The 23,956-nt window shown below is 30.6% G+C and overlaps 1 protein-coding gene across 1 annotated transcript; it reads left to right on the top strand.

The window, feature by feature from the left end:
* The first annotated feature begins 212 nt into the window (after positions 1-212).
* On the top strand, positions 213-8,988 carry LOC8268688 (protein DETOXIFICATION 34). The gene is made up of 8 exons (XM_015727547.3): positions 213-385; positions 6,536-6,992; positions 7,104-7,729; positions 7,841-7,897; positions 8,033-8,271; positions 8,365-8,483; positions 8,570-8,656; positions 8,764-8,988. Exons 1-8 carry the CDS (start codon positions 213-215, stop codon positions 8,806-8,808), a joined length of 1,803 nt encoding a protein of 600 aa, XP_015583033.3. The 3' UTR covers positions 8,809-8,988.
* The last annotated feature ends 14,968 nt before the right edge of the window (positions 8,989-23,956 follow it).

Genomic DNA, 23,956 nt, shown 5'->3' with positions numbered 1-23,956 from the left:
GCAGCAGGGTTTATGACTTGAGTAGGGTAGAGAGTTGAGAGCACTTAAGCTTTGAAAATATGGAGAGCTTTATTAAGTTTTCAACCTTCCTCTTGTATGTTCTTGTTGTTATTGTATGTTACAAATGATGGATGGAGGGGGTATTTATAGGCTTCCCACCTCCTCAACTTGTGGCTAGAATTCATTCTTCTAGAATTCTCTACAAGTTACATATGTACAAGGCTTCCTTTGGAAGCTACTCTATGTACAAACAAGGGAAGCTTCTAGGCAGCTCCTTGGCTTGCACAAAGCCTTACATCCTCCAGCAATCTCTAGATCCTTCCCTTGGTTTCGTTGGGCAGCCAACTTGGGCTAGGCTGCAGCTTTCGGGCTGGGCATATGTTAGGCATATTTCTGCCTATAGACAGCCTTGCCTTGCCCAAGATGAGGCGGGCTGTGACATAAAGCTCTAAATAAACAACTTCAATAAGAGAAGAGCACATATGCAAGATAATCAAAATAAGGTTTTCCACTAATATTGAGAGATGGAATAATAAAGAATGCGTCCATAAGCATCTGTATGTGCTAATGAGCAAGAAAATATTGATAATCGAGGAGGCTGCCCCAAATTCTCAGCAAACCGGTGGTTGTGTCAAGCTCAGTGGTGGCTTCTTGGAGTTCTTAATTTGCATATGAAAATGGTTCAAATATATTTAAATATTTATATAATAAAAATTTATTTATTCAACATTAAAATTATATAATTTTATAATAAAACAGCGTATATCTTTAAATATTTATATAATATATATTTACCTATTCAATTTTAGAATTACGTAATTTTATAGTAAAACAGCGTTATTTATATTAATTTAAGTTAGCTTTATTATACATAAAACTATATTACTTTATATATAACTTTTATTTTTTTATTCTAATTTAATTTATTTATGATAAAAAATAAATTGGTAAGATATTAATAATAAGTAAATGTATATAATCAGATTTTAACTTAATTAACAATGTTAGTAAACTAGCACTTGCTTAAGTAACACTAAAATTATTTAATTAGAAAATTTATAATTATAAATTTAATTTGTTGATATATATTGTTACTTTAATATATAGTACTTTTTTAGTTAGAGTATAATACTTTTTTAGTTAAAAGATAAATTATTTTTTAAATGTGTGAATAACTTATAAAATACTATAAACTATTCTCGTAACGGTAGCTTCAATGAAGAGAAGTTTTCAAAATTAAAATTAATAAATTTTATTTGCGTTTAACCATATCACAAGAAAGATTAAATAATTTAGGTGTCTCATTAATTGAAAAATATTTATTTTCTAAATTTGAATATAAGAACTTAGTAATTTTACATCGTAAAAGTAAAATTTAATTCTTAAATAATTTTTAAAATATATTTATATTAATAAGGTCATAAATTAAATATTATCTACGGGCACAAAGGATGTTAAGTCGGCCCTGTATTTAATATTTCCATATAAACCTCTCCAAACACAATATCATTTATTGGGACACGGTAATTATTATTTTAATTAAAAAATGATCTAAAATGAGTTCTTAAGAAAATATTTTAATTTTAAAATTTTATAATTATTGGACACATTGTAAATAAAAATAATAATTTATAATATTTCTAAGTTTCTTTGTTACTAAATTTTTAATATTTTATGATTTACTAATAGTAATAAATATAAAAATTATTTTAAAATTTTTATTAATTGATATATTAATTATATATGAAATTAATGCTATAAATATTATTCATATGCTATTTTTTAAAATGAAAACTATTTTACTAGGAGAAAATTAATTTAGTAATTAATATAATATTAATAAATAATTAAAATACTATTTTTAAAATTAAAATCATTATCTAATGAGAAAATAACTTATTAAGTAATATATTAGTTATATAATAAATATAAAAATTATTCATCAACATAATAATTATGTAGGCTATGGATTAAGGTGCACATCCAAGTATACTAATTACTACGCTACTTAAAACTTTGCAGCCTAATTCGAAATATACTAACCAATCACATAAATTAGCGCAGGCTAGGGCTAAACAATTGACTGTGTGGCATCTTGGTCAGCTGTGCGGGCTAATTTCGACAATTCTAGGATTTTTAGCAATTTTAAGCTCCATAAAACACCAAAACCAGAAAAATAAACAAAAGAAATGTAAAAATATTAGTAAGATGATAGAAACAAAATAAAATTTGGCAAAGGCAAAACATAACATTAAAAAATAAAAGACCAAACAATAATAAAGCGAAAAAAGAAAAAAAAAACAATTATTATAAACATATAAATTAATAATTATCATGTGAGGCACGTAGACCATATAATTAACAGTAATAAAGAAACACTAATGAGCCATAACAAGGCAGACAATAATACAGTAACTAAATTCCTAAACATGCACATGCCTAAATAATACAGAGAACTCATTAATAGATTTAGTCAGTGACAGGCAAATAACTAAACAAGTTATAAAATAAAGCAGATAATTAATCTAATAGGAAAACTAATCTAATTAACATACAAGGCATACATATATCTGACCTAATTAATATTCAGTTATTAATTAATTATTCTATACATGCAGATCTATTAAAATAAAATTTAAAAGCCATTACCATGCGAACAACTATCGAATCTGGCTAGGCAGATAAAATCCAATTTATTTATAACATGCAAAGGCAGATAAATCTGAAATTCAATTAACATGCGAATGCAGATCTAAGCAAAAAGAATTATAATAACAAAACAATTAATAAAAATGAGATGAATTGATTAAGAAATCTTTAGGTTTTCACCGTAGAAAAAGAGTTAGGTTCAGAGATTGGGTATGAGTTTTGTGTCTTCAAGAATGTTTAGATGAATTGAAAAATCTCACTATTCTAATGTGGTTTCCAAAAGCTTGCCAAATATCACAAGCCCCATATCGATGGATTTCTTTTTTCTACTTATAGACAGAAGAGGAAACCTAGAAACTAGATAATCGGTATTAGAGATAATTATTAGTATTTAAAAATAAATTAAATTAATGATAATTTAGACCTTATCAGATTCGTTTTATTAAAAAATAAATTTTTAAAATTCTAATAATGTAAAAAATGTTGTGAAATAAAAACAAACAGTATTGTAAAAAAAAATAAGAACAAAGAAAATAAAAATAAAAAGAGAGTAATTTATATATATATATATATATATATATATATATATATATATATATATATATATATATATATATGCGTGTCATTCCATTGATTGTAATACCTATTTATAAGTGTAAAATATTATAGAGATAGAATTCTACTTACATAAGAAAATTTATCCATTGACATAATGATATAAACCCAATATAACCAAAATATTTTAATTTTATCATAACATTCCCTGTTGGATGTTTATTATAATAAATATGTCTCGTTAAAACCTTATTAAGAAAAATCTTGTTGAAAATAATCTTAATGAAAGAAAAAGAGTACATTATGCATATAGAAGCTTGCGTTATAATATTGCCTCATTAAAACCTTACTAGGAAAATCCAATGTGACATAACCTAAACTAATGAAAAATAGTACAATGAATCAAAATCTCCCCATCATGAAAACATTGATTTTAACAAAAATATTTTAGTCGGGCGCATGCCAATTTTGTTCACCAACTTCTTAATTGTTGTTTGTAGGGAATGCTTTTGTAAATAAATCTGCCAAATTATCAATAAATCGAGTTTGAGGAACATCTAAAACTCCTTGTTTGAAGATCAGTTGTGAAAAAGAACTTTGGCGAAATGTGCTTGGTTTTATCTCCTTTAATGTATCCTCTTTTGAGTTGTGTAATACAATTAGCATTATTTTTATACAACATTATCGAACTTTCTTTATCAAATGGGATCATATGTTTCTTTGATATATTAGATTATAGATCTCAACCATATATACATTCTCTACTAGCCTCATGCAATGTCAATATTTCAGCATGATTAGATGATGTGACAGTTAGAGTTTGCTTAGTAGAACACCAAGATATAGCAGTGCCACAATATGTAAACAATTAACTGGTCTTAGAGTTTTGTGGATAAAATAAGACATAAACTAAAACCTTATTTCACACCATTCCAATATCTTCGAGTTGGTGATGAACTATATCTTACTTCATATTATTATTTTTATCAACTCTTCAAAAGTTCCAATGATATTTAAATCATCAACATAAACTGCAATTATAACAAAACTAGAATTTATTTTCTTAATGAAAACACATAGACAAATTGAATTTTTAGTATATCATTCTTTCAAAAGATATTCACTAAGGCGGTTATATAACATTCGCCCAGATTGTCTTAGTCCATACAAATACTTTTGTAGCTTAATTGAATACATTTTTCGAGGTTTTGAGCTATATGCTTCAAGCATTTTTAGTCCTTTAGAAACTTTTATATAAATATCATTATCAAGTGATATATATAAATAAGTTATAACAACATATATAAGATGCATATGAAGTCATTCTACACTTACCAGGCTAATTAAAAATCTAAATGTAATTACATCCACAACTAGAAAATAAGTTTCTCTATAATCAAAATATCAAGTATTTGCGAGAACCCTTATGCTACAAGTCATTTTTTATATCTTATGATTTCATTTTTCTTATTGCGCTTACACACAAAATTTTATTTATGTCCTACTAGCTTAATATCTTCAAGTGTTAAAATAATAGGCCAAAGACTTGGTGTTTTTCTAATGAGTTTAATTCTGCCAGGATTATATCTTTCTATTTAGGCCAATCATTTCTTTGTCGATATTCAATAACATACATAGGTTCAATGTCCTCACTTTCTTTTACAATATTTATTGCTACTATATATGCAAATACATTATTGATAATAATCTTAGTTCGGTCCCATTGATGTCTATCAATATGTACTTGCAAGTGTATGTATCGTTCCTATAGCAAAGATAAGTTCACCAAAAGATCGATCTTGCAAGGAACTATTGAGCATGTATTATAAAGACTAACTATCACATAAAAATACTAAAAATAAATCTAAACATTCTAAATCAGTATTTTTGATAAATAAATTATAATAAAATATAAAATAAATATGCAATGATTACATAATATAATAAAAAATTATTTTAAAAATTATATCTAATAATTATATGTATGTCTTTTATAAAAAGATCGATAATTGTTTCAAAAACTTTAGTATACAACCGATCGGCATCACGCATCAACCGATACTGCATAGAATCGATCGGCTCTAGAGTACAGCCGATCAACTATTCTATTACAAAAAAAGGAGAAGGGTTAATTAATTTCTTCTTTTATTGATTTATAGATGTAAAAATAAACTATATTTGACTATTCTATTACTATTTCTTTTCCTGCTAATACCAACTCTGAAAAAAATTATTACTAATTGTTTATGAATTCTGAAAATGATACAAGTGATCTTAGAAAAAAATTATATTTTAATTTTCTATTTGTCATTTTAAATTCTACTATTAATTTTTACATATTTTATTTATATGTAAGTGTAAGAGGCTCAAATGTTTTACACATCGGATCACTTTAAGGAAAAAAGGCCAATATTACATAAATTGCTTCTGTGAGAGATGCTGGCCATATATCTTCATAGTTGCAATTATTATCTAAGGATTACATCAGCTGGAGTTGTAACTATTATTGTTTTTTTTTTTTTTTAAGGTTGCACTAGTTTTCAAGATGTGAATTTAATTTTCAGAAATTATTGTAATAAGTACAAATCTAATTCTAAACCTTGCTTAAAATTATTGTTTTTCATTTAATGTTATTTTAATATTTATTACCAAGTGTCTTTTATTTATTAAAATTATATTAATATTTCTTGTTAAATTAATATTTCAATTAAATAAAATATAAAATTATGGTATATATATATAAGAAATTAAGCAATGCATATCAAATGTTAAAACACATGGTACCATTGAATTATAGCAATAATTTATAAAATGCTGCAATAGAAAATTTTGTCAATAAATCATAAGAAATTGTTGTGACATTTTCTAAATGTTACTATATACTCACTTGTAAAAATATTTAATAAAAGATTAAATAATGTTACTACAAATGAATACCAATACTTTTATAAAATCCCTACTTTAGTAGGTAGCAACACCCATTTGAGCGAAATCTGAGAAAAATATTTGTATAGACTTTTAGGACAGTTTTCAAACTTTTAGTGACATTTGTTGAATGTAGTTATAAACAGTTTTTGTTGCAGTGAACAAAAAACATCAAAACCAACTAAGCAATGGACCCAGTCAATGCCATCCCTTTTTTCTCATGAATTTGCTGTGTACGTCTTTCCATGGCTATCCTCATTTGTAGCCGTAACAAGCATCCAACCACACGTACACTTCACTTCCTCACAAACATAATCAAACAAAGAAACAGACTTTAGAATTTTTCTCACGCTAAAACAATCAAAAGCTTGAAAAGGAAAAGGGGGTTATAATAAAATTTTTAAAAAAAAAAAAAAAAAAAAGCAAAAATTGCGAATTACAAAGAAAATCACCCGCTTAAAGCAGAGGAGAGCAATAGTTCATCCTCTGCCACAAGTCCCAGCAAAGAAACTGAATCGAATAGCACTGCAACATTGATTGATGGGGTCATACGCAGTGATACACTTCCACCTGATAGAATCTCCATCATTGAAACAACTGATCTCCACCCTGCACCTTCGACTTTGCTTAGTAATGATGGCGGAGATTATCCTCCTATACAATCCTTTGAAGATGCAAAATATATTTGTACTTTGGAATCTTTAAAGTTATGGGCTATTGCAGCTCCTATAGCATTTAATATCCTGTGTAATTATGGGGTTAACTCATTTACTAATATTTTTGTTGGCCATATTGGAGATATTGAATTATCTGCAGTTGCGATTTCACTTTCTGTCGTTGCAAACTTCTCTTTTGGCTTCCTGGTTTGCATTCATCTTCTTTAATTTCTATGGTCTTTTTGTTTTTCTTCTCTTATCTAAGCCAGAGACCGAGTGTTTTTTAATTTTGATAAGATTCTGTTCATGTAAATGCAGCTTGGTATGGGAAGTGCACTTGAGACATTATGTGGACAGGCATTTGGAGCAGGACAAATAGATTTACTTGGAGTATACATGCAACGATCATGGATCATCTTGTTTGTTACTTGCTGCTTTTTGTTGCCGCTTTATGTATATGCCACACCAATCTTAAAGCTCCTTGGGCAAGAAGCTGATATAGCAGAACTTGCTGGCAATTTTACAATTCAAGTTATCCCTCAGATGTTTTCATTGGCTGTCAATTTTCCTACCCAGAAATTCTTACAAGCACAAAGCAAGGTTGGAGTTTTGGCATGGATTGGTTTTGTAGCCCTAATAGCACACGTTGGGGTGCTTTATCTCTTTGTTAGTGTATTCAAATGGGGTTTGGCTGGTGCGGCTGCAGCCTACGATGTTTCGGCTTGGGGTATTGCTTTGGCTCAGGTGGTTTATATTGTTGGTTGGTGTAAGGATGGGTGGACTGGATTGTCATGGTTAGCATTTAAGGACATATGGGGATTTGCTAAACTTTCCATAGCCTCAGCTGTGATGATTTGCTTAGAGATTTGGTATTTTATGACCATAATTGTTCTTACTGGTCACCTTGAAGATCCTATTATTGCCGTCGGATCCCTTTCTATTTGGTAAGCAGCACCATCTATGCATTAACATTTCTATCGAATTTGAACAAATCGGTATTATGGAACTCATTTCTAATTGTGTACTTAATCAGAAAGAAAATTTCTTTTTAACAGCATGAACATCAATGGTTGGGAAGGAATGTTATTTATCGGAATTAATGCAGCTATAAGGTCAAAACTTCTCATTTGCCTTTCGTTATTATTATCATAATTATTCTCCTTCCAAGCCATTTAAAACATTTGAAAAGTCTGGGCACACTGAAACACCCTTCATGAACCCGAATTTGCAAAATTTTTGTTCTGCAGCGTCCGAGTTTCTAATGAACTTGGATCACAACATCCAAGAGCTGCAAAATACTCGGTGATCATCACATGCATGGAGTCTCTGCTTATAGGGGTAACGTGTGCGTGCATTGTTATGCTAACAAAGGATGAATTCTCCTTCATCTTTACTGATAGCTTGGAGATGAGGAAAGCAGTGGCCAATTTGGCATACCTTCTTGGTCTAACAATGATACTAAATAGTGTTCAACCAGTAATATCAGGTATAGACATTGACAGTACACAAGAGAAAAGCCAGATTCTTTTGAGTTATAGAAATTCATCAAAATGTAGCTCTGTGTTTTAATCTATTGCAGGTGTTGCAGTAGGAGGAGGCTGGCAAGCCTTAGTAGCTTATATAAATTTGTTTTGCTATTATGTAATTGGTCTCCCTCTTGGGTTTCTCCTTGGTTATAAAACAAGTTTACATGTACAGGTAAAGAATCTCCTTTCCCATCCACCAAGAGGTCTAATTTGCCTTCTTTTTTATTGCATTATATGGCTAACTGAAAATTGTTACAGGGAATTTGGATGGGCATGATTTTTGGAACTTTCTTGCAGACACTAATCCTCATTTACATCATTTATACAACTAACTGGAACAAAGAAGTGAGTACCTATTATTTCACTTTTTATACAGTGGAGGTGGATATGATTTTATCTTATAAAATGCTTAATTTTCTTTTTTCTAATCATTGAAATCTAAAAAATTTCAGGTTGAAGAAGCATCTGAAAGAATGAGAAAATGGGGTGCACATTAAGAGCCATTGCCTACTACTGATGCAAAATAAACCATTTAATTTCTTAGAGAACTTAGTAACTGAATTACGTAGTATGTTTATTTTCCACTCTCAGTTTTTTAACATCTTTAAGGAAATAGAGTCTGAATTTGATCCATTTTTCACTTCATATATGATAATTTTATTCCAGTATATATCCAATACATAGTGTGAATACTTATTGAATTATTGTATTTTATTTCTCCTCCTTTTTAAAAATAAATTTAAAATCAAAATTATGAAAAGGTACATTTAGGCCCCTAACGGTTATGGGGAGGAGTGGATTGGCCCCTAAATACTTTTTTGGTCCAATTCGACACTTAATCAATTTAAAAGTCTTTAAGTTAGGCCACTCATCAAACAGAAAAGTAAACATCTGTTTAGGCAACGTGGTAATTTGCCTTTTTTACTTTTAATTACTTCTTTTAAAAGTAGGACCCTCATAGTGCCATATCACTAGACCTGTTCATGGGCCTGGATACCCGCCCAGGCCCGCACTCTTCGGCCTGTTTGAAATTTTTATAAAAATTCAAGTCCGGCCCGCCCGATGTTTAATTTAGTTAGGAAAAAAAAATGACATATCTAGCATTTGAACCTGTAACCTTCAACTTATAATTAAATGCTACATACCAATTAGCTACCTATTATTTCTGTTTAAAATTTTATTGTTAGTAATAATATATTTAGATAAAACTAAACCCAAGCCCAACTCAAACCCGCCCAAACCCGACCTAAACCCACCCAAGCCCGACCCGAACCGTCCAGACCCGATCCGTATTTACAGGTTTAACAATTGGTCAGACTGGGTCAGACTTTTTAAAAAATTTCGGACTCGTACTTGGACTGAGAGATATTAAAAAAATTTCGGGCTCGGGCTTGTTCAAAATAAAATAAAGCCAACAAAGTCAAAATTATACAATGTTGAATAGTATTTTAGGCCAAAAAATTTAAATATTATTCTAAACAGCAGTGGAGATTGTGCTCTAAAGTAGAAACAAACCAACGTGGAAAATGCACAACACTCTAGGACCAACACTCTCCCTCTGATAATTTCTATTAACTTGAAAAAGAATTTCAGAAACCAAATATTCAAGACATTGAGAATATTCATCACTTCATTGAAATCTTGGGTCATTTTTCATCATAATAAAAAATAAAAAGAAATCATCATTATTCGTACAAAATCACTATTTTTATACGAATTTCTGGCTCAATAGTATATATGTTGTGATTTATTTGACCAAAACAGAAAATTAAGAAAGTAGTTTTTCAGAGATGATTTCACAAAAGACCCAATTCGATTTGAATAATTTATAAAAAGAATTTCAAATTTATCAAGTGTGTTAAGAGGAATATAGCAATAGAAAGGTAATTTATCCACTTCATCTTTGGTTTTTGCTTTTTAAAATCGAATAATGTGACGATATAAACAAAAAATCACAAACTGGTGGGTAATGAAGACTGTGGCTACTATAGAATATATATTGGGCAAAGGGTCCATTTGTCCCCTGAATTTATGTTTAAAGGCTAAATATATTCAATTTAAATATTTTTCAACAAATAATCTTTTGAACTTATGTCCAATTGGATGTATTTGACATTTGAACATCAGTTCAAGGAGCAAATTAACCCTGTTGTCAATGGTGGGTAGGGTGGCTGATGTTGAAAGGAAGAAGAATGAAAGGAAATTAAGAAATTCTAGTGTTAGGTTTTTAATACTTAATGTTATTTACATTTAAATTGCGGATACGGAGGAGGAAGCCAGAAGATGAGTAATATGACACTATGAAAGTCCCACTTTTGAAAGAAGTAAAAAAGAATTGCCCCATGAACTAAATTTAATGGATGTTTATTTTTGTGTTGGATAAGAGGCTTGGATTAAGGCTTTTAAATTGATTAATTGGGCTAAGAAATTGTTTGGGGGCTATTCTGCTCCTCGCTGTACTAGTTAGGGGCCAAAATGCACCGTTTCCATTATGAAAATGGGTGAGTGAGTAGTATTGCATAAGATTTGGGGTGACTTGTAGTATTTACCAAAAGTGAAGCCTTCTCATGCAAATAAAAAAAGAATAGAAGAAATTTCATGGTCCACCGTTTTCTGTCAACAATTTTTATTTATACGCTTGGTTTTGTATTTATATATTTATACAGTTTTAATTTTTTTTATATGTTTATCTTCTTTTTTTTAACTGTTATTTATTTTGTTGGCCTTAACTTTTTATTTGTGCTCTTTTCTTCCGTTTTCTTAGTATTTATTTATTTTCTTCTTTTCTTTTCAGTTTTTTTTTTCAGATTCAAATCTTACCATTTCTATCTTTTATTTAAAATTAGATTTTTTTTACATATTATTGTTTAAATTAAAGAGTTATGATTGAGTTAGTTTTGATATTAATTTCAAATAGTCAAGTTTTTAGAAATTTGATTAAATGTACTCTGTTTATTTCAATATGGTACATTTCATGTGCTTTCATTTTTAATTGTAAAAACAGTTGTTTCATATGTAACTAGCATTATCTCTTTAGTATAGTATTGTGAATAATATTAATATGAATCTGGATTAATTTGGAATGGCTCATGTTTATACATGAGGATATGATTTCTCGTTAATTTGAAACCTATTGCATTTGCATATTCGTTTTGCTATATCAATTTAAACTTTGAAATTTGGATATCTTTTTCTTCAGTCTTGATTGTAAAATCAGTCTTGAGGATAGGGAACTTTGAAAACTCATAAATTTGTTTCTTTTGAACTTTGGGTATTTCCCAATCGTCAATATGCTTTGAAAAGTCTTCAATAGTTATTTCTTCACTATTTACTAGACCTTTGTACCTCGATGATTCAGAGGCAGAAGAATTTGAGAAAGAAGAAGATCTACAGAAGAAAGGTTCTAAATTCATTTTAACCTAAACCAAAATAACTTTCTAGACAAGCTCGGACCACCATTTCTCGCCTCGTCTCGGGTCTTACTCACAAGATAAAATGAACAGAACTTGCCTATAGGAAACCTGATGCAGTTTAAAATGAATGTAAAATCTTTGTAATGTAGATATGCTTCTAATCCCGGAACCCAATAGGCTCTGATACCAAATTAGAACGAGATCTAGGAATAGATTAGAAATCCACTTTGAATTAACTTTGAATAGATATCAGAAATAAGGCTCTGATACCAAATTAGAAACAAGATCTAGGAAATAGAAGAAAATAGTGAAGATTTAGATCTAAGTTCGTGGCGTTGTAACCAGATTCACGCTTAGGGAAGGCAGCCTGTGGGAGCTTTAAATGCTCTTGTAGAATCTGTTTTCCAGCCTATAAAATTATAGATCTGAAAATAAATTTGAACAGAAACAATCAGCAAGTTTCTGATGTGCAGGATCCCCTTACGAGGCAAGCACAGAGCATACGCTTGATGATGGGGAAAGAAGAAGAAGATAGATAAAGAAGATAAACTTTGAATTCCTTTATTAATAATAACAGACTTTGAACATGGACATATAAACAATTTTGAAAGCTTTAAACAAACATACAACTTTGTAAAACTTTGAAACAAGAAGAATATAGACTTACAAGAGGAGTTACAAGATTTCTCTCTCTCTTACTCACTCTTTTCACTCTAATTTCTTCCGCGAGAACCGGACAATGTAAGAGCTTCTCTTTCTAGAATTCTTTCTTCTCTCTTCTAAGTTCTGCCGGATGAAGAAGGAGGACTCCTCTATATATAGAGGTCTTGGAGCTTTGGATACTTGTCACGGGCTTTGGATGCTTTGCTTAGTGGAGTAGAAATGATTCCACTTGTCTTTGGAGTCTTGTGGAGATGCTTCACATGCTTTGGAGTCTTTTGATAATGCCAACCGTCTTTTGAGAAAGTTGCCGGCCATGCTTTGAAGGGAATCTTTGCTTTTGACTTTTCTTTTTCTTTTGTCTTTTGTCTTTTTCTTTTCTTTTCTTTTCTTTTTCTTTTTCTTTTTTCTTTTTCTTTTCTTTTTCTGGGCTTTAGTGTGGGCTTCTTGGCCTAACACAAATAACCTTGGGCTATCATTTATGGTTTTCAACCCATGGGCTTTTAAAGAAGGAGATAATAATTATGGGACTTTGAGTATCCCATAACAATCGTCTCCCGCTGGATCATCCAAATCGAATGCAGCAGTACTAGCACTGGAAGAGGATGATGATGAGGCTTTGGATTTGCCTTTAGAAGTATAACCGCTTTATAAGTTGTAGGAAATCTTCTTCGGTTTGGGCTGCAGCAAGCTTTGGAAGGAGAAAAGACTTCTGTGCCAAGAACGTTGTTTGTTCTTTAAGAGGAGGCAAGAAGCTATGTTTGGTCAAGAAGTTTTGAACGGCTTTTAGGGACAGTTTGTCTTGGTGGTTGAATTTATCCCACCATTTTACTTTGAATCGACGGATAAGTGTAATCTCACCATCCCGGAAGCGGATTGAAGTGAAAGTACCATACACATACCCGTGGGTAAAAAGAAATTTGGAAAGGAGAAGCGGGAAAAACGCTTTCCATAGAATTTGGTTTGTAATTTGCTTTGAAGAGGTTGAACAGGGGTAAGACTTCAGAATAAGAGTCTCAGGGCATTACCATAGTAATTCCACCAACGTTTAAACCAAAGGTAAGGGATTTTGGAGGTTTGGATATTGGTGTCAAGTAGAATAGCCATGAGTGGCTTCTTCCTTCGTTTTGGATAAGAAAGGTATTGAACCAGGGCTTACTTTGGTAATCCCAATAGGAGAAAGAGGTGTTTAGATTTGAAGGGTAGGTTCTTTTTAGAAGTAGGGAAGGAACGAGGAGAGTGTAAATCCATACCCCAATCGGACGGGTGAAGGATTCTTTGGATTGTGCATGTTGAATATGCAGGGTCTTTATGGGCTTTGTCTTTTTTGAAATGCTTGAATTTGGTTGAACCAGTAACCTTAAGGATTGACTGGTAATAAGCCTGAGGCTTTGAAATATTCTAGGGTTTAAAAAACCAACTGGAGGGAAAATCTTTGAAACCAATTTTGAGGGGCTTTCATGCGAATCCTTCCTCAATGGTTAAAACATTTTGAAAATAGGTTTTTCCAAATACTCATTTGATTTAAAACGTTTTGATTGCGTCAAAACAATCTCTTGAGAGTTTGGCTTTGAAAAACTATTTGAGTTTTGAGATAGATTTGGAGGGAAAATCTCTATTTCGGTATTTTGAAAAGGGATAGATAGTATACCTTTACCCTTTGTAGAGGGAAGAGGACGACTTTGGAGTCAGCTCGGCTTTGGAATAATTTGCTTTGTAGATGGTTCGGACAGGGATTGAACCATTTGTCTTTGTATTCTTCCACCCTTTGAATGAATTCGTGGTCTTGCTTCGAGCAAGCCATTCCCGAATTTGTTTGGCTTGATCGGCTTTGAAAGGATCCATTTGTTGTTGAACCGGATCCGGTTGATCAATTCTTCTTGGATTATCTCACCCAAGTCCCGATGGGCTTTGAAGTTGAAGGGAGAACTTCCTTCACTGGGCTTTGAATTTGGGCCGGTTTTGAACTAGCCGTGGACTTTTCTTCTTTGGACTTCGATTTTCTTGGCATTTTATATCACTCCTGTTTTTGTAAGAACTCTCTGGTTAGAAAGTCAGGAATAGAATTTGATTCTCCTCGAATAAATTCAATCTCAAAATCAAAAACGGATAAGATAGCTTGCCAACGGGCGAAAATCTGTTTTGAAGCTATATTTTGGACATCTTTTTGTAAAACTTCTTTTGCAGACTTGCAATCAATCCTTAAAAGAAATTTTTGATTTAAAAGATCGCTTTGAAATTTAGAAATACAGAGAACTATCGAAAGGATTTCTTTTTTGATAGTAGAGTAATTCTTTTGAGTATCGTTCCAGTGAGCAGAAGTAAACTGGACAATACATTCTTTGGAATTTTGAACTTGCTTTAGAATCCCACCATATCCTAACTCTGATGCATCTGTTTCTACAATCTTGAATGCAGAAGGATCAGCTAGATGCAGGCAAGGAATTTCTAAAACTTGTTTTTTAATGCTTTGGACTATCTTGGTATGCTGATCAGACCAAGGAGGAGGGTTTTTCCTTAGCCTATCATGCAGGGGCTTTGCGAGACAGTTTAAATTAGGATAAAAATCCATGACATAATTTAAACTACCAAGAAATCTTTGAAGCTGAGTTTTTTCCAAAATTTTATCTGGAAACTTTGAAGTGAATGCAAGGGATCTCTCAATTGGAGTAATTGTACCCCGAGAGATGTAATGACCAAGAAATCTAATTTTCGTTTGAAAAAGAGATATCTTAGACTTTGAAACCACTAAACCATTTTTCTTAACAACATAGAAAAACGTTTCTAGGTGTTTAAAATGCTGTTCAATGGAATTTGAAAAAATTAAAACATCATCTATGTAGACAATGCAGAACTTTGAAAATGGATTAAAAATGTCATTCATGATTTTTTGAAATTCAGAAGGGGCATTCTTTAATCCAAAAGGCATCACATTCCATTCATATTAACTGAATGGGACAGTAAATGCCGTTTTGTAACGATCTTTTGGATCAATCTGGATTTGCCAAAATCCCGATTTCATGTCAAACTTTGAAAAGATGAATGCAGAATGCAGTTTTTGTAAAAGATCTTTCTTATTTGGAATAGGATACCTAATCCACTTAAGAGCTTTGTTCAAGGGTTTGTAGTTGATCACTAGCCTAGGAGTTCCTCTTTCTATTTCGCTATTCTTATTGACATAGAAAGCTGCACAAGACCAAGGTGATCTAGACTTTGAAATTAAACCCTTAGACTCAAGATCTTTAATCTCTAATCTGCAATGGCTTTCTAAAGACTCATTCATCTGAATGGGTCTGGCTTTAGTAGGGATTTGCTTATCTGAAAAATCGTTTTCATATGGCAAATCTACCATATGTTGCTTTCGATTCCAAAAAGCATTTGGAAGATCAGAATAGAGTTCATTCTCAATCTTCATTTGAAAATCAGAAATTTGTCTTTGAATAAAATCATTTTGCAGTTGATCAAGGATTCTCTTCAAACCCACATCTTGTTGAAGATGAGAAAGAGGGTTTTTCAACTTCTTCCCTTTGTCCAAAATCATAGTAAGATCATAAGTATTCTTACTAGAAGAAGGAACCAGAGATTCAGTTTTTAAAATCTCTTTTAAAACCTGCTTTTGAATAAGAGGATCACTAATATGCTTTACAGCCTCAAGAAGAGCTTCTTGTTGCCTAGTGAGCATATTAATGTTCTTTGAAGAGCTCTCTGAATCTGTCTCAGAACAATCAGTTGAGGTTTTGATTTCATCAATTTGAAATTCTTCCTTACTGTTTGAGAACTCTGATTCAGATGAATCAACTAGAAGAGCAGAATCTTTTGCAAAACTTCTTCTTCTATTTGAAGCTCAAGAAGTCTTTTGGAAAACTTACAATACTTCGAAGTATGGCCTTTCTTACCACATTTAAAGCATGTAATTTTTGAAAAATCTTTTTTAGAATCTTTCTTTGGAAATTTAGAATGAAATTTGGAAGAAGATGGTTTTTTATAGAAATTCTCCTTGCTTTTAGAAGGCTTTCTATATTTGGAAAATCACTTCTTTTTGAAAGACTTTGAATAAGAATCAACTTTGTATTTCCCTTTGCAACTAGACACGGGCTCTATTGGGTTATACTCAAACTGGTTACAGAAACTACCTAGTTCTTGCCTAGTCTTTTTCATTTCCCATTTGAGCTGTCTTTGAAGCTTAAGGTCATGACAAATCTTTAAACCTTCTTTCTGGGTTAGGCTAACTAACTCACCATAAGTGTAGAAATCATAAGGGATTTGACCGTTATGGGCTTCTCTTATGGTATTCCTAACTCTTTCACCTAAAATCTTAGGTAAACCGGCTAATAACTTTTCTTTCCAGAAAGGTTGGCTAGAATCTTCCCTAAGCATGACTCTAGTTAGGAAAGTGTCTTTGTAACTTTGGAAATTGCTAAGCTTCTTACAGGTAAGGTTGCTAAGGAGCTCGGCATTTTTGTCTTTGAAAGGTAGAAGGGTCTCCTATGAAATGAAGGGAAATAGTGAGGATTAGAGTTGACACCGCATCCTCAATCGGATTTCCTATTTCATCTAGAATGGGAGTTCCTTCTAATCGTGGTTTGGATAGCACCTAGGATTTGGAGTTGTTGTGCTTGAGTGAGATGATAATCCCACCATCCTTTAAGCCGCCGAAAATCCAGTATCGTGAGCTCAAGAATGGCTCCCATCTGAGGTACCACTTTGGGTTTTGTAGGCATTGGCCGCCATGGTCATCATTGCAAGAGACCAAGGATGTTGTACTCAGACATTCCATCTATATTCCATTCATAGACGGAGGAGGCATTGAATCTAGACTGGGTTAGGATGTTGTTCCTATTTTCAATTCCTAGATCTGGAGCAGTACTCCTAGGAGTATTCCAGGTTAATCTAGGGGCTTGGATTCCCAATCTGTTGATGTTGAAGGGTTTTAGAATGGGGCTTTCAAGCCCTGAATCATCTGATTCATCGCTTTGGGCTTGTCCTATTGCACTGATATTCCTACTGCTTTGAGGGGTATCTGGTACTAGATTTTTGGACGACTCAGAGGTTGCTAATCTACTCACCGTTTCCGATCGCTTTGGCAAACTCAGTTTGCTTTCAGAAATGGTCTTGGCTCGGCTTTGTAAGCTGATATGGCTTAAAAACTGGGTTTTTAAGCTTCTCTGACTGGTTCGACTCTTTTGGTTGACCAGTACTGGGGATTGGAGATGTCACCACTACAGGGGGCTTTTGAATCTGGTTTTCTATTCTAACCAGTTGCTTTCCTATAGTGTTTAGGCAGGTGTTCGAATAATTGTTCTGTTGAACAATATTCTTGACATTCTTTTCAAGGTCTTCGCCTATCAGTTTGTAAGGTGTAGCCTCTATCTCACTCTCTCCATAAGGAATGGTTATCTTCCTAAGGGAGGATGCTCGACCGGACAGCTAGGTTTTCTCCTACCTTCCATTCAGGGGCTTTGTTCCTTACTGTGACAGGACTAATGGACTTATCCTTAAAGGGATAAAGGATGCCATTTTCTTTGCAGTAAATTTGAAACCAATCAAAAAATTTGATTTGGGCTTTGTTTTGAATGCAAAATTGATAGTATTTTTCCTGAATACTATCTTTTTCTTTTAAAAAATTCTTAAAAAACCAAAGTTTCTTAAGATGGTTTTTCTTTGAATAGAAATCTTCATGCAAGAGTTTTTTATCAATTTCGAACTCTTTTGAAATCATGTTGATCTCTGCTTCAAGGTTTTGGGTAATGGCCGATGGTGATGGTGAAGATGGGGTAGAGGTTATCTCTATATCTTCGTCATCATTCTTTGGATCAGTGTAGACTGGTCTGGGGATGTTGCTTTGGTAATCAACATTCTGGAGTGTTTTTGGAATATCAGATGTTGAAAATCTAGGTTGTGTTTGGGATGGAATTGGTTCTTTGTAAGGGGCATAGATAACAGAAGGAATTTTGGATACCCTTCCAATATCTATGGTCGAGGTTGAAGAACCATCATCAGAAAATCTAGAGGAAGTTGACTTTCTGTTGAATGAGATCTTTACTTTTCCATCTGGATATTGGGCTATGTGTTTAAGGTTTGTGTTTGGTTCTGTTTGCTTTGGAGAAGTAGGTTGGGTTGCACCTTCAAGGATCCATTCTTCTGGAAGTGTAATGTCTTTCCATTGAATGGTTTTTGGAATAGTTGCGTTGGATTTGGATAGATCTGTTTGTAGGAACAGTGTTTCTCCTTTTGGTGAGTGAAATTATAATACCATAAACTTTGAAGTTAATAAATTCCATATTTCATCTCATTGTCTATTGAGTTGGAACAATATTAGTATTGTTTCTATTTCTGAAAAGAATATATTAAATAAAATCAACTACAATATCCAATAAGATACTATTAATATACCAGTAGCTGTATATTTATGATTATTTAAAATATATTTTTACTGTATATTTTATATTATTTTTATATTATAATTTAATATATGTAAAATTATTTGTTAATACATATTTTGATTAAAAAAAATACTTTTCTATATTTTATGCTCCTTATTGTAAATATGCATAAGACACCAATAAAATATTAAAAAAGATATTGTTGATATATCTTATAATGTTATGAAACTTTAAAGAATACATTGATGCATCGGTTTTTTAAAATTAAAATTAAAAGTCAAAATAAAATGGTATTGCATGAAATTTTTTTAATATTTTATTATAACATTACACATATAACAGTTTTTTTTCTGAATTAGAAAGCATATTTTTATTATTTTTAAATATAATGACCTTTAATTGAAGTTTTTGTGTTTATTTCGTTTTTGATAAATTTTGTTAAATTTTTTTAATATATTATTTCAGCTTCGAAAACACCTACATTATTACTGACTTATGAGATGTGGTTTGATTTGAATGTTCAAAACTGAATCTACTTTGATTTAAACATGTTTTCTTTTCTGTTGTTCAGTTTGACAATTGTAATGAAGTTGTCGTTGGATTAATATATTTTTTTCTCTAATTTTCTATTCTCATTTCAATTTTGGTGTTTCAATGAAGTTGATTTTGTATTAGAGTTATTGATTTTATTTTTTATTTTGTAAGAGGACTTGTATTAGAAGAAAAGTATTATTTTTGGTAGGAATAAACTAAAAATTTAGAAATAGTATAAACTAAAAAATTTCCAGTTAAGATGCCATATAAATAAAAATCAGTATTTTTTAGTGTAAAAACTAAATTCTATAGCACAAACCTCGTATATGAAAATAATAGGAGATTCGTGATGTGGGAACTTTTACGACTGAGCCAAGGACAGTGAACAAGGCCGCTAACATATTATAAGATTTCTGGTGACGTCCTAATTAAGTAGTCACTGATTAACGCGTTTTAGCAGTCCTAGTCTATATATATATATTTTATATTTAAAATTTTTATTATGTATGTTTAATTTTTATATATTAATTTTTTATTTTAATATGTATATTTATTTTTGACATATGAGACTCAATCTTAAGGTAATAAATAATTTTTTAATCAAATAATAGTATTACTTTTATCCTAAAAAATAATATATTATTTATATTTTAATATTATATTAATTAATAAATTAGTTTTATAATTAAATAACAATTATAATTTAGAAAATAATATCTTAAATTATACTTTTAATATTATTATTTAATAATAAATTAAATTTTTAATTTTAAAATATAGGAATATCAATTATATCGATATGTTACCTATATAATATTAAAATTTATTAATAAATAATTTTTAAATTTTTTATATTATTACATTATTAAGATTTTAAATTTAAAAGATTAAAATATTTAAAAATAGTTAGTTTGTTATTATTTTTAAAATTTTATAAATTAATATTAAAATAATAATATCAGTCGTGCAAACTAGGATAAATAAATTGGCATGACTTCTATGATTATTAAAGAAAAAATTAAACTAGCTCTATAACTGTGCAATGCACGAATTTAATTTCTTAACTTCTTATATTCTCTTTGTAATTTTAACAAATATGTACATTTATTACTTATATCTTTTCTTTTTATATTGAATTACAAAAATTTGTTTTCTCTATGAAATATAAAGTATATTTTTATGTTCTTTCACATCATAATTTTAAGAAAAAGTTAAAAATTATTTTAATTTGTCTACTAAAAATATCAATGGAATCTTGATATTATAAAACTATTATGTTAAAATTAAGAATTTAATTAAATGAAAACTTTCATATAGATAATAAAAATAAAAAATAAAACATCCACTTTCTATGTATTTTAGCATGTTATTTTATTTATTGTAAATTGAGCAAATAGGCTTCAGGCCTTATAAATACAAGTCGGTGTTTCAGTTTAGACTTTCTCATTGACAATTTATTTCCACTTTCTTTCCTTTTGATAGGCTTAGAGAGAGGAAAGAAAAATTTCAGTATCTTATGTATATAGCTTGGGAGATTATGATTCACATTTACAATATTAGCAAACCAATAAAAAATTCATTAAATTAGTAATAACTATGATAGTTAATTTGATTGGTCTACTTCCATTATTAAAAACATAAAGGAAATTTTTAGCTTAAATTTTTTTTGCCCATCAACATTTATAAGAATTAATTATTTAATATTTGTAGACTATAAAAAATTAATAACAACTATCAAGTATTGTGTTATGCACATCCCAGTCTACCTCTATTACCCATAAAAGATCAAATTTGAACTGTTGGATTTAGTACACAGATATGTACATATATTAGGGATTATTATATGGACGGCTGAGCAAATGTGTCCGATTGCTTGGAGCGGAGTTTACCAAAAACTCATTAATAGTTGTCAAGTCATTTGATATTATTGATAATAATTTGATTAAGAAAGGTAAGCTATTAATAAGGTTTTTAAGTTTAAGTTTAACTTGACCTTTTATGTACTTGAAATAATGGTTAAAAAGCATTGAACGGAGTTGCCCAGCCACTCATTTCGATAGCTAAGTCACTAATAATTTTAAGTTGTAAAATATGTAGTAATTGTAAAATAATAAATCACTCTAAAATGTTGTATCAGAGTCCTTTATATACAGACTGAAAGTCTCCTAGTCCTACAAGAAATAGAACTATGTGAATGTAAAGTCTCTCAATCCTATTGATATTAGTCTTTTTAGTCATATAACAGAATCTTAGGTCGAGTCGGATTCTCAACTAGAGTCCAACTATGACTTAGTCTTCAAGACTTATTATTATATTTCAATTTGAACTTAGTCAATCACGTATTTCTTGATTATGACAACTCGGCATGTAATGTTCGGTTATCATTAGAAGCTTAGCCTACTCTTGTCTGCTCAACCTATTATTAATGGTCAACCTACTCGTTCATGCTCGATTTATTCTTCATGGTCAACCTATTCTCCCTATAGTTGGCCAAAGTACTAGCCTCTTTCCCATTACTAAGGTCTTGATTTTATAGAAATGGCTCATGTGAATTTACCTTTATACTGTAGAATCTTTGTGTTATACATGTTGGGATTGCCGAGCAGAAAGCACTACTTCATTGTTGTGATAGATGCATTAATATGAAGAAAATTTTGTCTTCCCTTTATGATAGGAGGCACCACCTTACTATTTTAAACATGTCATGTAAAAGATTGCTTTGCTGTGGGAGGCACCATCTCACCACCCGCTGGAGTCGCTGAAGACATCATCTCACTACTTTGTTGAGGTTGTACAATCGGAAGCTCCAACTCACTGCCTAAAAAGAATTCCAGGAGACATCATCTTGCCATTTATATAGGTTGTAGGATACACCATTTTACTACTTTGTTGAGGCAAAAAGCACCACTTTACTTTTTTGATAAATGAACCCTTATAAAGAACACACCATCTTATCTTCAAAATAGAAAACACCACCTCGTTATCTGCTCGAGTTTCATAAGACACATCTTGCTGTTTGTTGAAATCGTATGAGACACCAGCACACTATATATATATAATTACAATTTTATGTAATGTGCAAATTTAAGTCAAATATAACTTTTTTTAGTTAATATATGAATTAATGAGAATATATAAGAGTAGAGTTGAAAAACTTTATATTTGAGCTTTCCTTTTCATTTGAAAATTCTTCATGTAAATATAAAAAAAAAAAAGTGTTGACAATTTGGTCGGAGCTATAACCTCTACCTATTTGAAGAAGTTGGACGATTATTCGAACCTAAAACACATTTTTGGGCTTTATATGAATCTCAAAAAAAAATTAAGACTTAATTTTTTAAAAACTTATAGCTATTTTAATATTATATAGCAATTAGATATATCTTTTATATTTGATAATGAGAAAATCGTGATTAATTTACATAAAATATTATAAATAATTTGTAGAACAAATAAGTTGAACTTTTTGAAAGCTATTAGAGCTCGATTTAGTAAATGTACATTTACACATATCTAATGAGACTCTTTATATAAAACAAATCAAGTTTTAGATGGAAAGTATTTAACTCGTAAAGTTTGTTTATAAGCTCGTAAATTAGTTTGTAAATAAAAATATTAATATAATTTTACATATAATCTTTTTTTTTTACAATATCTATTTATATTTTGTATCTTTGTATTAGGATTAATTCAAAAATCTTATTAAATATTTTATAATGTCTAACGGATGTTAGAAATTGAGGAAGATGAAAACCTTTTCGAATTTTCTCAAAAAATTCATTCTTTTCCAAATGAGAAACACGCATCTAATAGAGCATTGTTCATTTTCATCAATTCAACTCTTTTAAAAAGATATCATGAATAAAAGCAAAACGTAAATATTGAAAAGTTCAATAAAACAAATTAAGATAAACATTCCATAGAACAGATACAAGACTTTCAAAAGTCATTTAATACCTTTTGTGAAGAAACAAGTAGCAATATCAGTTTATTTCACTACATAATGCATATAACAATTAAATAATTGTGCCCATCCAAAACGTATTCTCACTATTTTATTCTATGTGGGATTGAAATTTTTTCTTTGTTTTTTTAATAAAAAGGAAAGAATCTCTCCATTAAGTAAAGTAAAATGAGAGTACTAGTCAGTCAGTTATCAAGAGCCAAAGCTCCAAATAATAAAGCATTGTGACTTGCACAAAATAACAACTTGAATAAGAGGATCTCATTTCTGTAAAATAACAAAAACAAGATTTTCACCAAATTGAGACATTTGTGGACAATGTTGGTGATCGAGGAGAATGTTGATGTGCTAATGCGGCCGCGCCAAATTTTTAGCAAACTGGTGGCTGCGGCAACCTCACCGGTGGGATTGGACTTGGTGTCGAGTTCTTCATTGCATTGCGTATGAAATAACAACTAATGAATTAAGCATAAGCAAGCTGAAGGCGGACCACAAACATTCAATAAGGACACACTAATAATGTACTAATAAAATAAAATCAGAATCTTATCCAAATATTTTGATATGTTCACATGCTCAAGTATTCATCCGACTAAACCAGAAAATAACTTAAATTATAAGAAATATTTCTATCTATATAGTTTTGTTTGTAAAAAATTAGCGCGTCAGGCGCTGACTTAATTTTTAAAAA

This window comes from Ricinus communis, chromosome 8 (assembly GCF_019578655.1).
Source record: "Ricinus communis isolate WT05 ecotype wild-type chromosome 8, ASM1957865v1, whole genome shotgun sequence".
NCBI lineage: Eukaryota > Viridiplantae > Streptophyta > Magnoliopsida > Malpighiales > Euphorbiaceae > Ricinus > Ricinus communis.
Note: the sequence above shows the minus strand (reverse complement) of the source record. Positions and strands in the feature narration are given on the sequence as shown.

What these genes read in the sequence shown, in the direction of transcription:
- LOC8268688 (XM_015727547.3), top strand. Translation starts at nt 213, where the DNA reads ATGTACAAGGCTTCCTTTGGAAGCTACTCTATGTACAAACAAGGGAAG. An exon ending in GGAATTAATGCAGCTATAAG is followed by an intron (nt 7,898 to 8,032) that starts GTCAAAACTTCT and finishes TTTGTTCTGCAG; the next exon opens with CGTCCGAGTTTCTAATGAAC. An exon ending in CAACTAACTGGAACAAAGAA is followed by an intron (nt 8,657 to 8,763) that starts GTGAGTACCTAT and finishes AAAAAATTTCAG; the next exon opens with GTTGAAGAAGCATCTGAAAG.